Source organism: Phyllobates terribilis, unplaced genomic scaffold, assembly GCF_046119375.1.
Source record: "Phyllobates terribilis strain yellow unplaced genomic scaffold, ASM4611937v1 Scaffold_9__5_contigs__length_417890890, whole genome shotgun sequence".
Lineage (NCBI taxonomy): Eukaryota > Metazoa > Chordata > Amphibia > Anura > Dendrobatidae > Phyllobates > Phyllobates terribilis.
This window is the reverse complement of record NW_027362769.1, coordinates 79,312,042-79,327,591: the sequence shown is the minus strand read 5'-3', so window position 1 is coordinate 79,327,591 and position 15,550 is coordinate 79,312,042. Positions and strand designations below refer to the sequence as shown.

The 15,550-nt window shown below is 43.6% G+C and overlaps 1 protein-coding gene across 1 annotated transcript in view; it reads left to right on the top strand.

The window, feature by feature from the left end:
• ABCA12 (ATP binding cassette subfamily A member 12) overlaps nucleotides 1-15,550 on the top strand; it is a 313,653-nt gene that overhangs the window by 151,648 nt on the left and 146,455 nt on the right. Inside the window, exons 28-33 of the mRNA XM_073646632.1 lie at nucleotides 413-742; nucleotides 2,112-2,181; nucleotides 4,432-4,566; nucleotides 4,659-4,805; nucleotides 5,469-5,649; nucleotides 9,062-9,280. Of these exons, the coding sequence (XP_073502733.1) occupies nucleotides 413-742; nucleotides 2,112-2,181; nucleotides 4,432-4,566; nucleotides 4,659-4,805; nucleotides 5,469-5,649; nucleotides 9,062-9,280 (1,082 nt within the window). The remainder of the gene's footprint in view (nucleotides 1-412; nucleotides 743-2,111; nucleotides 2,182-4,431; nucleotides 4,567-4,658; nucleotides 4,806-5,468; nucleotides 5,650-9,061; nucleotides 9,281-15,550) is intronic.

Sequence of the window (15,550 nt, the reverse complement as noted above, 5' to 3'; positions counted from 1 at the left end):
AGTCATTGGCATACAATTTCAACTATGGATTTCTCCTAAACTGCAAAATGGATTTCTATAAGAAATGTAAGGATATAATCTGCATTAAAGCACCTTTCCATACATGCCATCAGTTTGGGGTATAAAATCCTGATGACAGGTTCTCTTTAAGCTCCCTCTAGTGGTTGCTGTTGGTAGAATGAATTTTATCATTTAACTCTATGGTTATTAACACAAATTTTTTGACGTAAAAGGGAACTTGGCATGAATTTGGAATTTATAAAACAATGTTGTGTAACAACCTAATACAAGCAAAACACAGTATGTAAAGTCATTGAGTCTGACATTTTTTTCTGCAGGTGACATCATTTTTCACCTTCACTCTAGTATCCTTATGTAAGCTTTGATTCAAATTGAGTTTTTCTTTTTGCAGTACATGAAGATGATGGGAATCAACTCCTGCAGTCACTTTTTCGCTTGGTTCATTGAATGTGCCTGTTTCCTAATAATCACTGTTGCCATTCTTGTCCTCATTCTAAAGGCTGGCAAAGTTCTGCCCCACAGCAATGGTTTCCTTATGTTCCTTTTCTTCCTGGATTACAGCCTGACAGTGATAGCAATGAGTTACCTCATCAGCGTTTTCTTCCACAACACGAATGTAGCTGCTCTTAGTGGCAGTCTCATATACATCATCACCTTCTTTCCATTCATTGTTGTGGTTTCTAAGGAAAGTAGCCTGTCTTTTGCCGGAAAAACCTTACTGGTGAGTTTCAACCTTGTTTGCTGGTATAATTATGCATGGCATGAGTGAATATATCACATCTGCACTGTGTGTTCTATTATCTCTCCTCCGACGGACACAGGACTTTGAGGGATTGGTTCTTCACTGACTGTACTCAGTAGATGCCTCTATATGCTTCATCATAAAGCTGGTCTTATCTGGGACACGAACTTAAGACCTGTAGCATAGAATGCAGAAACATTCAAAATGAGTCACTGGCAGCACTGTTCTGTAGAGGAGAATTTTCTCTACCTAAAGATCTAAATGGTATTCTTCTTCTTTACAGGAATATTGTACTGGTACATCGAGAGAAAGATATACCAGTAGATCGCTAAGTACCTGTATACTGTGGTTAAAAACAAAAGCTGAAAAATTAAAGGCAGAGATTTTGTTTCCTATAAAGCTACTAAAAAATAATAGCACATGAACAATTAAAGGGGTTGTCTGGGCATAATAAAACTTTGTCCAGTAGACTGAATATTTAAAAAATAAGAATCTCAGTAATACTCACCCACTTGGATGCAATACCGGTAGATCCATGGTCTTCGTAAATACAGGAAGCTGTAATATCACCGTTTCACCAGCTCCCTGACTGCTCTACACTGTGATTGGTAGCAGAGGTCAGGTGACTTCGAGCAGCGCATCGTTAGTTGTTTTGTGATGACACGCTCAGGGCTGTGGAGTTGGTAAGCCAAACTTCCCACTCCAACTCCTCAATTTCCATGCCACCAACTCCGACTCCTTCATACATGGCTCATGTTTAAGTGATAAATTTACTGTAGCACAGATTCATCTCAGCTAAAAGTCTAGACCCTTAGATCAGGAATAGGACAGACATTTATAGGACATTTCATAACTTTGCCAAATTCTTATGAAAAAATATTCCCCACAAACTGCATTGAATTACTGTACCCAATTTATTATATATTTTAGGAGTTGGAGTCGGTCCGTTTTATACCGACTCCGACTCCACCAAAATGGGCTCCGACTCCGACTCAACGACTCCGACTCCACAACCCTGGACACGCTGCTCAAAGTCAACTGACTGCTGTAGCCAATCATAGACTGCAGCGGTCAAGTGGCTGCTTGAATAGTGGACATATGCCGTAACATTACATTCAATTGCCATTGACTCAAATTGTAAACAGATATACACTGCGCTGTATACACATTTTTGAAGGATACATTTGAATTCCAAAGCCATATAAGCCTGCCATTAAACCTTTAAAAAAAAGTATAGTGAATGCACACACTAAACATTGTGTGAACTGTTCCTTAGCATCATGGTAAACACAAATGCTATGAATTGATTCAACCATTAACGTCTTGTCATTATTTTAATTATATTTAGAGTCTTTTCTCTCCGACGGCTTTGAGCTATGCCACACAGTATATCATTCGCTATGAGGAACAAGATGAAGGTACGTATCTCATTATTATTAGTAGACAAAAGTAACATTTCAATGATACGTCTGTACAATCTGCATATTAACCATATAATCTCTATGCAAAATATCACTATGGGAAAAATAAATCAGATAATGATGTTTATAAAACAAATGCAATAAATAAGTAATCGTAGTAAAAGTTGTAAATCCAGCATGTGGGCTGACCTAGTCAAAGACATGATTTGCAGGAGAAACATGCATCTTTCCTTAACCGCCTTTAGACCAATCATAGCTCTTACACTTTGAGGTGGTCCGCGTTCTAATCTGCTGTGACATTCTAAAGCATCACTGCATAGTAGTGCAGCTGCATGAGATTGTCCAGCTGTGGAAGCCATGAGACTGCTTTCCCAACGTAACTGGGTCTAATCTACCAGCCCCAGTTACAGGAGAAATCTGATTTAAAAAAAAAAAAGTATTTAAATGTTGACATGCCCCTCCCCCCAAGGTTTTGTATGACCTTATGGGGGCAGAATTTGTGAAATAAAAAATAAATAAATTAAAAGTTGCTAAAAATAAATAAATAAATAAATAAATGTAAAAAAGCCACTGCCAATATAAATAGTTGTTAGTAGCCCCGTCACTGTCAAAAAATACACATGTCTAATGTATAAAAATAAGTGATTATGACAAAGAATAATGCAGTATGTTTTGGGTAAGGGTCTGGGCATTTGCCATTATTTCAATAGATTTTTTTATAGGCATGCCAAAAAAGGCATGTTCACAAAATGACACTAGAATAAAAAAATCCTTGTTGCACAATCTTATGTCGCCAACAAAGATCAATTGGCTAACCCCTTTAAGCATTGTGGACTGTCTGATATCTTCAACACATGGCTTTGTTATGCTCAGAAGAAGCCGAATAGGCGAAACCTTAGTTGGGCTAGAATGGAGATGAGTTTTCCCGGTCTGTCACAGACATTTTTAGGATTCAATCTGTGTCTGTGAGAATAATAAAAGCGTTTGCTGAAAATATAGGGTAGTTCACTATGCCCTTGAGTACTCCTCCTTATGAATTGAAATAACTCTTCAACTGGAACATTAGAAAGACTGAGCGAAACCGGGACTGTACATATCTAACAATGGAACGTTACTTGTGATTTATCTATTTTGAATAAAGCTTCATCAAGTGTTAATATCCAAAGAAAAAAAACACCCAAACAATAAAATAGTTCTAGAATATGGGCAAGTACAACAATAACTTTTCAGTTGTTTATTTAAGGACTAGATGGTGGCCCGATTCTAACGCATCGGGTATTCTAGAATATGTATGCAGCCGACCGGGCGCAATCAGCAGAACGTTGTTTAAATTTGGCGCCAAAATCGCTGATTGGTCGCGGCCGGCAACCGCGACTAATCAGCAAAACGGTGTTTAAATTTGGCGGCAATATCGGTGATTGGTCACGGGTGGCGGCCGCGACCAATCAGCGAACTGTGTTTGTGAGGACCGGAGAGCTTGTTTAAATTTGGTGATAAAATCGACCAATCAGCAGAGCGTTGTTTAAATTTGGTGGCAATCTCGCTGATTGGTCTCGGCCAGCCAGAGGCCGCGACCAATCAGCAGAGCGGCGTTTAAATTTGCCGCCCATCTCGCTGATTGGTCGCGGCCGGCCACCGCGACCAATCAGCGTCGTATTAGTGTGGGCCCGGGAGCGGCGCTGCTTGTGCGGCTCCGTATTAGCGAGGACCGGGGAGCGGCGCTGCCTGTGCGGCTCCTTCTGCTGCGAGAAGCCGGGAGATGTGCGGCTGCTCGCAGCAGATGCATCCCGACCGGCGGCGCCGCTCCCCGGTCCTCCGTTCACACTTGCTGTCGGGAGATCAGCGGGCCAAGCCGCTGATCTTCCGACGTTAGCCGCATGGAGGTCAGGGTAGTTGTGCTGCTAGCGCCGCTCATCTCCCCGCTCCATCGCCGCTGACCTCCGTCCGCCAGATGAGCCGCTAACGACCGCCATCTTTTTTCAGAAATCCCGTGGCGCTGATTGGCCGCTGCCGGACCAATGAGCGACGCGGGATTTCCAGGACAGACAGACAGAAAGACAGACAGACAGATAGACAGACCGACAGACAGACGGGATAAGACAATTATATAGTAGATTGTTGAAATTATATATTTTAAAAGACTGAGATTTACTGTTATTTGCCCATCAGAAATGTAATAGTTAATTGCCTGGAGCTTGTATAGTAAAATCTTGTATAGTAAAATGAATCCTTTGCTTGTCATTGCAGGGATTCAATGGCATAACATCTATACTTCCTCCTTGACCAATGACACATTTTGTTTTGGCTGGTTGTGCTGGATTATGCTGATCGATGCAATGATTTATTTTATTGTTGGCTGGTACATAAGGATAGCGTTCCCTGGTAAGAACTATGTGAATAAGGCTTTACTGAGTAGCTGTTTGCTTTATTTTGTTAACTTGCTATTAATATTTATTTTATATGCTTTATTAAAGGCAAATACGGCATTGCAGCTCCCTGGTATTTTCCTTTTCTCCCGTCTTTCTGGATGGAATGTTGCGGATTACAAAACGTCTGCTCCAGGAAACCAAGTGGATTGATGATCTCTAATCTTGTTGCTCATGGCATTCCTGAGAAAAAAGGTAACGAGAAAAGTAACAAAGTAGAAAATCTCTAGACAGTCGCTTCAAACCTTACAGTACATTTATATATTCATTATTTATTGTTCAGTGTACAGAAAAAAATCAAGACTTTGGTCCTATAAACTGTCCTACCATTCGTCTATACGTAGAACTGTCTGGATTTACAGCTCAGCTCCATTGCAGTGAATGGGGTTAGCTGGAACACCACCTATAACCCACGGATGGGTGCAGTACTCTTTTTGTAGGAACACGGTCATGTTTTCTATTTCTGTACAAGCACTACCCATTCAAATACTTGGAAAATATCATCTTAAAATGTAAAAGATAAACTATCCCTAGAAATATTGTTTGCCACTTAATAGTATATTGAAGTCTATGCAGGGGCGTAACTATAGTAAGTGCAGGGGTGGCAATAGCACCCGGGCCTGGAGCCTAAAGAGACCAAAAAGGTTCCTTTGGCAACTTGAAAAGAATATTAATATTAAAGACCTGTGATAGTTGGGGCCCCATTGGAAATGTTGCATTGGAGCCGATGAGCTTCAAGTTACACCAATGAGTCTATGGATATTACTATAAACTTCTATGTCCAGGTGTTAACATCAAACATTGTAAAACCCAATCAATACATGAGATGTACTTATAGTTGCACAAACTTTTCTGCAGGAGATGACCTCTATCCACATAATGAGGAGGAACCCTCAGATCTTAATGTAGGAGTGTCTCTTTATGGCCTGACAAAGATCTACCAGTCAAAAGCAGCCGTGGAAAACCTAAACCTAAAGTTCTACGAAGGCCATATAACATCATTGCTGGGACATAATGGAGCTGGAAAAACGACAACACTGTAAGTAAATTTCTTAGGTCATCGTACGTACAGATTCTGGCAATATACGTTTAAAATTAATATTTTTGTGGGCTGCTATTATAAACTGAGATTGTGTGATAACCACATGACTTGGGTTGCTTCCAAATATCGTGACTTATTAATATATAGGCATATCAGCAATATTGGATCCTTGTGGGCCGGTCTATGGATGTCCTTACTGTATACAACATTTCTGTTGATCAGAAGCATATCTGTGATATTGGCCCCTTGTGGACCGGTCTATGGATGTATGTACTGTATACAACATTTCTGTTGATCAGAAGCATATCTGTGATATTGGCCCCTTGTGGACCGGTCTATGGATGTCCATACTGTATGCAACATTTCTGTTGATCAGAAGCATATCTGTGATATTGGCCCCTTGTGGACCGGTCTATGGATGTCCATACTGTATACAACATTTCTGTTGATCAGAAGCATATCTGTGATATTGGCCCCCTGTGGGCCGGTCTATGGATGTCCATACTGTATACAATATTTCTATTGATCAGAAGCATATCTGTGATATTGGATCCTTGTGGGCCGGTCTATGGATGTCCATACTGTATACAATATTTCTATTGATCAGAAGCATATCTGTGATATTGGATCCTTGTGGGCCGGTCTATGGATGTCCATACTGTATACAATATTTCTATTGATCAGAAACATATCTGTGATATTGGATCCTTGTGGGCCGGTCTATGGATGTCCATACTGTATACAATATTTCTATTGATCAGAAGCATATCTGTGATATTTGACGCTTGTGGACCGGTCTATGGATGGTCGTACTGTATACAATCTTTCTATTGGTCAGAAGAATATTTGTGATATTGGATCCTTTTGGGCCAGTCTATGGATGTCTATATTGTATACAATCTTTATATTGATCAGAAGCATATCTGTGATATCGGACCCTTGTGGGCCGGTCTATGGATGTATGTACTGTATCCAATATTTCTATTGATCAGAAGCATATATGTGATATTGGATCCTTATGTGCTGGTCTATGGATGTCTATATTGTATACAATATTTCTATTGGTCAGAAGCATATCTGTGATATTCGACCCTTGTGGGCCAATCTATGGATGTCTATATTGTATACAATATTCCTGCTGATCAGAAGCATATCTGTGATATTGGACCCTTGAGGGCCAGTCTGTGGATGTCCGTACTGTATACAATATTTCTATTGATCAGGACTACATTTTACTAATACAGACATCCAAATCCCTTGCATACCCATTGGAGGTAAATGATACAATCCTGACTACCTACATCCAACACAGAGGAAGCTTATAGCCATTCAAGCAAAGTCCTAGTTAATAAGAAGCTCTATAATATGGTACGATAATTTGCAGCGTGCTGCAAAAACATAATAAAGGAGCAATTTCACAGCTCCTGATTGCGAAAGTTGAAGGCTCAAGTGGATCCTTGATGGACTGAGCCTGCAGATGACATGTTTGGGAGACTCGTATAATGATCTAAGACAATATAGAGACTTTAGCTACAGTGGCTACATTATATAGATATCCCAAACCACATGTCTTTATCATTGTCTGATGTACTTCCCCATTGGCTGAAAATCAGCTTAGTTTTTTTGCAGCCATACTACTCCACTTCATGCTTTGTTTCCTTCTTTTTTTCAAAAAAAGTTGTCCTGGCAAACCACCATGCTGGTATGTGCTGCCCCCATCCTGTTATTTGTGCTGCCCCCATCCTGGTATTTGTGCTGCCCCCATCCTGGTATTTGTGCTCCCCAATCCCGTTCCCCCATCCTGTTATGTGCTGCCCTCATCCCTATCCTGGTTTGCATGGCACCCCTCACCCCCAATCCTGGTATGCATGGCACCCCTCACCCTCAATCCTGGTATGCATGGCACCCCTCACCACTAATCCTGGTATGCATGGCACCCCTCACCCCCAATCCTGGTATGCATGGCACCCCTCACCCCCAATCCTGTATGCATGGCACCCCTCACCCCCAATCCTGGTATTCATGGCACCCCTCACCCCCAATCCTGGTATGCATGGCACCCCTCATCCCAATCCTGGCATGCATGGCTCCCCTCATCCCTATCCTGGTATGCATGGCGCCCCTCATCCTGGTATGCATGGTACCCCTCATCCCTATCCTGGTATGTATGGTACCCCTCATCTTGGTATACATGGTAGCCCTCATCCCTATCCTGGTATGCATGGTACCCCTCATCCCCTCATCCTGGTATGCAATGTACCCCTCATCCCTATCCTGGTATACATGGTAACTCTCATCCCTATCCTGGTATGCATGGCCCATCATCCGAATCCTGGTATACATTGCCCCCCGAGATCCCTATCCTGGTATGCATGGCACTCCTCATCCCTATCCTGGTATGCATGGCACCCCCTATCCCCAATCCTGGTATGCATGGCACTCCTCATCCCTATCCTGGTATGCATGGCACCCCTCATCCCAAATCCTGGTATGCATGGCACCACCATCCCCAATCCTGGTATGTATGGCACCCCCCATCCCCAATCCTGGTATGCATGGTACCCCTCATCCCCCAATCCTGGTATGCATGGTACCCCTCATCCCATAATCCTGGTATGCATGGTACCCCTCATCCCCCAATCCTGGTATGCATGGTACCCCTCACCCCTCAATCCTGGAATGTATGGTACCCCTCATCCTGCAATCCCCTCACCCCTCAATCCAGGTATGTGTGGTCCCCTCATCCTCCAATCCTGGTATGTGTGGCCACCTCACCACCCAATCCTGGTATGTGTGGCCCCCTCACCACCCAATCCTGGTATGTGTGGCCCCCTCATCCCCTCATACAAAAAAAATCACTTATACTCACCTTTCTTCCCTGTGCTCCAGCGCTGCTGTATCCTGTTCTGCTGGAGGCCGGGGGAGGAGTGTGGCGCTGGAGTACGCGCGTGCCTATACCGCGCTGTCCGGCGCCATTTTGCTGAAGACACACTGCAAATGTGTCTTCAGAAAAATGGCGCCAGAGAGTGCTATGCGCATGTGCCGATTCTGACGGAGCATTCATCTCCCAGCTACCGGCCCGAAGACACAGAGCGGTCTCCCGGATAGGTGAGTTGTTAGGGGGCCGGAGATCGCAGTATTACGCATACTGCGATCTCCGGGGCCACAATCCTCATCCTAAACTCCTCATTTAGGATGGGGATGCGTTCCTCTGTGGGGTCCAGACTGCGCAGGCACGTCGCGCTTGCACAGTCTATAGACGCTTCAGACAGAGGGACGCTTGTACGATTATATTATAGATTAGAAATAAGCCGACCACATCATTCTTAGTTTGTAAGGACTTATGAAAGATACCATGATTTTTGACTCCTGTAAAATAATTTACTATTGTCAATTTTTTTTTCTTCAGTTCCATGTTGACGGGACTCTTCAGTGCCTCCTCGGGAACCATATATGTCTATGGCAATGATATAAGAACACATCTTGAGCAGGCCAGAAAGAATATGGGAGTCTGCATGCAATATGATGTCTTATTTGACTATCTCACTACAAAGGAACATTTACTGTTATATGGATCCACTAAAGCTCCACAATGGAGCAAGAGGCAGCTGCATGAGGAAGTGAAGAGGTACGTCCCTGATACATACAGTTGAAACCAGAAGTTTACATACACTATATAAAAAAACACATATGCATGTTTTTCTCAATATCTGACATAAAATCAGAATAAACCTTTCCTGTTTTAGGTCAATTAGGATTACCATAATTTTTTAATATTTGTCAAATAATAATGAGATAGAGAATGTTCTTTATTACTTACTGCAAAGTCAAAAGTTTACATACACTAAGATTATTATGCCTTTAAACAATTCTGGACTACCCATATAATGATGTAATGTGTTTAGAAGCTACTGGTAAGTTTTTTGGCAACATCTGAATTAATTGGAGACACACCTGTGGATGTATTTTAATGCACACCTGAAACACACTGCTTCTTTGTGTAGCATCATGGGAAAGTCTAAAGAAATCAGCTAAGATATCAGGAAGAGAATTGTGGACTTGCACAAGTCTGGCTCATCCTTGGGTACAATTTTAAGATACCTGAAGGTGCCTCGTTCATCTGTACAAACAATTATACGCAAGTACAAACAAGATGGCAATGTCCAGCCATCATGATTGGAAGCCTAAAAAAAACATCCAAACTGTGAAACACAGGGGTGGCAGCATCATGTTGTGGGGTTGTTTTGTTGCAGGAGGGACTGGTGCACTTCACAAAATAGATGGCATCATGAGAAAAGAAGATTATGTGGCAATACTGAAGCAACATCTCAAGACATCAGCCAGGAAGTTAAAGCTTGGGCGGAAATGGGTCTTCCAAATGGACAATGACCCGAAGCATACTGCCAAAATGGTAACAAAGTGTCTTAAGGATAACAAAGTCAATGTTTTGGAATGGCCATCACAAAGCCCTGATCTCAATCCTATTGAAAATTTATGGGCAAAGCTGAAAAAGCAGGTGCGAGCAAGGAGATCTACAAACCTTTATCAGTTACTCCAGTTTTGTCAGGTGGAATGAGCCCAAATTCCAACCAACTATTGTGAGAAGCTTGTGGAAGGATATCCCAAACTTTTGACCCAAGTCATTCAGTTTAAGGGCAGTGGTGCCAAATACTAATGAAATGTATGTAAACTTTTGACTTTGCTGTAAGTAATAAAAATGCCTTAAAACATTCTCTCTCTCATTATTCTGGCATTTGGGAAATATTAAAAATTATGGTAATCCTAATTGACCTAAAATGGGAAAGGTTTATTCTGATTTCATGTCAGATATTGAGAAAACATGCAGATGTGTCTGTTTATATAGGGTATGTAAACTTCTGGTTTTAACTGTAGTTACACTGAGAGTTTGTGTAAATCTTAGTTGTCTCTCAAAGAAAAAACAAACAACTTTTTGTGAACATTTACATTAGTTTGTTCTAGTAAAGCAAGAAAAAAATTACAGAATAAAACAATGTTATATATTTGATATACAACTTACTATAGCACTGTAGCTACCTATCTTAAAGAATTACAATGAATGAATGGTGACTGAAGAGAATGTATTAAACTTAAGAGCTATTAGTATTCTGATAGTTGACAGGACATTAAATTACATCTCTTCTAAAAGAAAGATTAATAAACTAAGGAAAATTAGGGCCAAAAATCAGTTGTAGAAAACAATGGAAAAAAATAGAAAGGTTTATTAGTATTTTTTGTAAAAAAAAAACTTTCAACTCCGGGGATTTCTTAAAAACAAGGGATGCTTGATGATTTCAACAGATTTTCTACAACTTAAGATCTCAATTTGCAGTATGTGTACCCAGTTAATAAAGGTAGCACAGTATTCCAGCAAAAAAAAACTGGTGATAGATTCCCTTTAAGGCGAACCTGTCAGCTGGATTTTGCTAAGTAAACTGAAGGCAGCATCTTGTTGGGGCTGCTGCACTGATTAATATGATACCTGAGGCAAAGAAATCTTGTGGTTCTTGTGTAATAATCAGTGTTTGCAATTTTGAGTTAATGATATGCCCGTGCCCCAGGGCGGGACTGTAAGCAGGGTCTTTCCTTGGTGCTCTAGGCCAGATCAGCAAGATAAGACCTGCCCACAGGCTCGCCCCTATCTGTCTCTCTGTCTGTCTCTATCATGAGGAACATGCTTGTGCTTTGGGGCAGCCTGTGGGTAGATCTTATCTTGCTGATCTGGAAAGACCCTGCCTACAGTCCCGCCTCAGAGCACGGGCATATCATTAACTCATAATTGCAAACACTGATTACACAAGAACCACAAGACGGATTTCTTCACCTCAAGTATCATATTAATCAGTGCAGCAGCCCCAACATGACACTGACTGTAGTTTGCTTTGCAAAATTCTGCTGACAGGTTCGCTTTAAAGAGTAATAAAACTTTTTTCTTCATTTTAATGCTGGATATTACAGATGAGCACATAAATTTGAGTGGAATTAAATTCTACTTGAATTTTACAAATATCCCCATTCGCCAAAATGTGAAATTGTTTGGCTGGACCTCATTTTTCTGAACAGTAAGATGCCATCAAAAGGTTAAAAAATAAAAAAAATTCTTATACTTACCTTGCCGCTCACCTCTATGGCACCTCTTCTCCTCACTGATCACCGCCACTCACACAGAAATCCCAAAGCTTTTCACGGTAGTCCAGAACTTTCAGCTCTGATGAGGTGTTTGTGCAAAACCTTTCCGGGCCTCATCAGAGATAGAAGTCGTGGCCTAGCGCGAGAGTTCCGGGGATTTCAGCAAAATCAGTGGTGATCAGAAGATACGGTGAGGACTAGATGGATGAGGTGAGGAGTGGAGGGGCAGGAGAGGTGAGCAGAAAAGTGAGTATAAAAATTTCTTTTACTTTTTACATCTTACGTTTTTTTTATGCTATGGGGTCTGGAGAGACCTGTCATTGCTCTATTAATGTTACCGTTCAGTAACAGCCTAGTACACTGTGTGCAGAATTATTAGACAAATGAGTATTTTGATCACATGATACTTTTTATACATGTTGTCCTACTCCAAGCTGCATAGGCTTGAGAGCCAACTACCAATTAAGTAAATCTGGTGATGTGCATCTCCGTAATGAGGAGGGATGTTGACTAATGACATCAACACCCTATATAAGGTGTGTTTAATTATTAGGCAACTTCCTTTCCTTTGGCAAAATGGGTCAGAAGAGAGATTTGACGGGCTCTGAAAAGTCCAAAACTGTGAGATGTCTTGCAGAGGGATGCAGCAGTCTTGAAATTTCCAAACTTTTGAAGCGTGATCACCGAACAATCAAGCGTTTCATGGCAAATAGCCAACAGGGTCGCAAGAAGCGTGTTGGCCAAAAAAGGCGCAAAATAACTGCCCATGAATTGAGGAAAATCAAGCGTGAAGCTGCCAAGATGTCATTCGCCACCAGTTTTGCCATATTTCAGAGCTGCAACGTTACTAGAGTATCAAAAAGCACAAGGTGTGCGATACTCAGGGACATGGCCAAGGTAAGGAAGGCTGAAAAACGGCCATCTATGAATAAGAAACATAAGATAAAACGTCAAGAATGGGCCAAGAAATACCTTAAGACTGATTTTTCAAAGGTTTTATGGACTGATGAAATGAGAGTGACTCTTGATGGGCCAGAGGCTGGATCAGTAAAGGGCAGAGAGCTCCACTCCGACTCAGATGCCAGCAAGGTGGAGGTTGGGTACTGGTATGAGCTGGTATCATCAAAGATGAACTTGTGGGACCTTTTCGGGTTGAGGATGGAGTGAAGCTCAACTCCCAGACCTACTGCCAGTTTCTGGAAGACAACTTCTTCAAACAGTGGTACAGGAAGAAGTCGGTATCGATCAAGAAAAACATGATTTTCATGCAGGACAATGCTCCATCACATGCATCCAACTACTCCACAGCGTGGCTGGCCAGTAATGGTCTAAAAGAAGAAAAAATAATGAAATGGCCCCCTTGTTCACCTGATCTGAACCCCATAGAGAACCTGTGGTCCATCATAAAATGTGAGATCTACAGGGAGGGAAAACAGTACACCTCTCGGAACAGTGTCTGGGAGGCTGTGGTGGCTGCTGCACGCAATGTTGATCGAAAACAGATCAAGCAACTGACAGAATCTATGGATGGAAGGCTGTTTGTTATGCACACGCCCGGACTAACTGGCGTGTGCGTGATTAGTGATCCCACTGGACCATGAACCGGAGAGTGCCTGGAGGGGCGTAACTAAGTATCTACCCGATCCGACCAAGATCGCATGACGGCTAACGACGCCTGTGCACCAGGGAGGAACCGAGCAGAGGGACCAGGTGCGACTCCAGGTCAGACCCCGGACACGGCTGTTGACCCACACAGGAATACAGGAACAGGCCGGTTAGAGCACAGGCTGGGTAGGGTCCAGTACAGACTAGGAGACGGGTTCAGAGCCGCAGATGCGGTAATCAAGCAGAGTAAAACGAAACCGCAAGTGCGGTGGACAAGGCTGAGCAGAGCGAAACCGCAGGTGCGGTGGACAAGGCTGAGCAGAGTGAAACCGCAGATGCGGTGGACAGGGCTGAGTAGAGCGATACCGCAGATGCGGTGGACAAGGCAGAGCAGAGCGAAACCGCAGATGCGGTGGACAAGGCTGAGCAGAGCGAAACCGCAGGTGCGGTGGACAAGGCTGAGCAGAGCGAAACCGCAGATGCGGTGGACAGGGCTGAGCAGAGCGAAACCGCAGATGCGGTGGACAAGGCAGAGCAGAGCGAAACCGCAGATGCGGTGGACAAGGCTGAGCAGAGCGAAACCGCAGGTGCGGTGGACAGGGCTGAGCAGAGCGAAACTGCAGATGTGGTGGACAGGGCTGAGCAGAGCGAAACCGCCGATGCGGTGGACAGGGCTGAGCAGAGCGAAACCGCAGGCGCGGTGGACAGGGCTGAGCAGAGCGAAACCGCAGATGCGGTGGACTAGGCAGAGCAGAGCGAAACCGCAGATGCGGTGGACAAGGCAGAGCAGAGCGAAACCGCAGATGCGGTGAACAAAGCAGAGCAGAGCGAAACCGCAGATGAGGTGGACAAGGCTGAGCAGAGTGGAACCGCAGGCGCGGTGGACAAGGCTGAGCAGAGCGAAACCGCAGGCGCGGTGGACAAGGCTGAGCAGAGCGAAACCGCAAGTGCGGTAGACAAAGCAGAGCAGAGCGGGCAGAAACCGCCAGAGCGGTAAGGCAGAGCAGAGATAAACCGCCCAAGCGGTGAGCAAAGACAGAGCAGAGGGGACAGAGCTCTGTTCACACGGAACAGACTGGAAGGGAAAGGCAGAACCAGATACACACAAGGTACTTGCAAAGAAGTAGCGAGTGGACTCCAAACTCACAAACAGAAGTACAGCGACAACGAGTAGGAGTTAGGTACAGGTTCAGACTCTGCAGAAAAAGAGAGGAAACGGACAAAGAGACAAAACAGATAACAAGTTAGGAGACAGTTCAGACAGGAATTGTACTGCAACGAAATACAGGAACGAGCCTAGGTATAGCCAAGTGCTGGTTCAGACACTGCAGCAAAAGGGAGGAAACGGACATAGGGACCAAACAGGTAACAGGTTAGGAGACAGTTCAGACAGGAACTGTACTGCAACGAAATACAGGAACGAGCCTAGCTATAGCCAAGAGCTGGTTCAGACACTGCAGCAAAAGGGAGGAAACGGACATAGAGACAAAACAGGTAACAGGTTAGGAGACAGTTCAGACAGGAACTGTACTGAAACGAAATACAGGAACGATCCTAGGTATAGCCAAGAGCTGGTTCAGACACTGCAGCAAAAGGGAGGAAACGGACATAGAGACAAAACAAGTAACAGGTTAGGACATAGTTCAGACAGGAACTGTTACAGCAGCGAAATAAAGGAACGAGCCTGGGTATACGGCCCCCAGAGGCAGAAACGAACAGGCTAGGAGAGTGTTCAGACAGGCCTGGGAATACAGCCTCCAGGAAGGCGGACAGGCAGGGAAAAACAGAACAGGACCTGGTACATTCAGAGTCAAGGAGCACACTGAATGTTAACGTTGCTCAGGCATCAGCTTCCAGGTAAAGCTGGTTTAAATATCCAGTGACTGACAGCAATAGGCTGAGGATGCATTAGGGGTGTGCCCACAGCAGCTACAAGAAACAGGAAGTGACCGGGCCGCCGCCCTAAGCAGCCAGAACAGAGGCAAGCAGACAGCATGGAAAGAAGTCAAGCTAGCAGACTGGACTGATGATCAAGTTTGCGATCTTGCATAGTAGGAGATGGTGCCCTATGCAAGAACGCCGCCAGGTATGTTACACTGTTGAGTGTCATCATAAAGAAAGGTGGCTATATTGATCCCTAATTTTT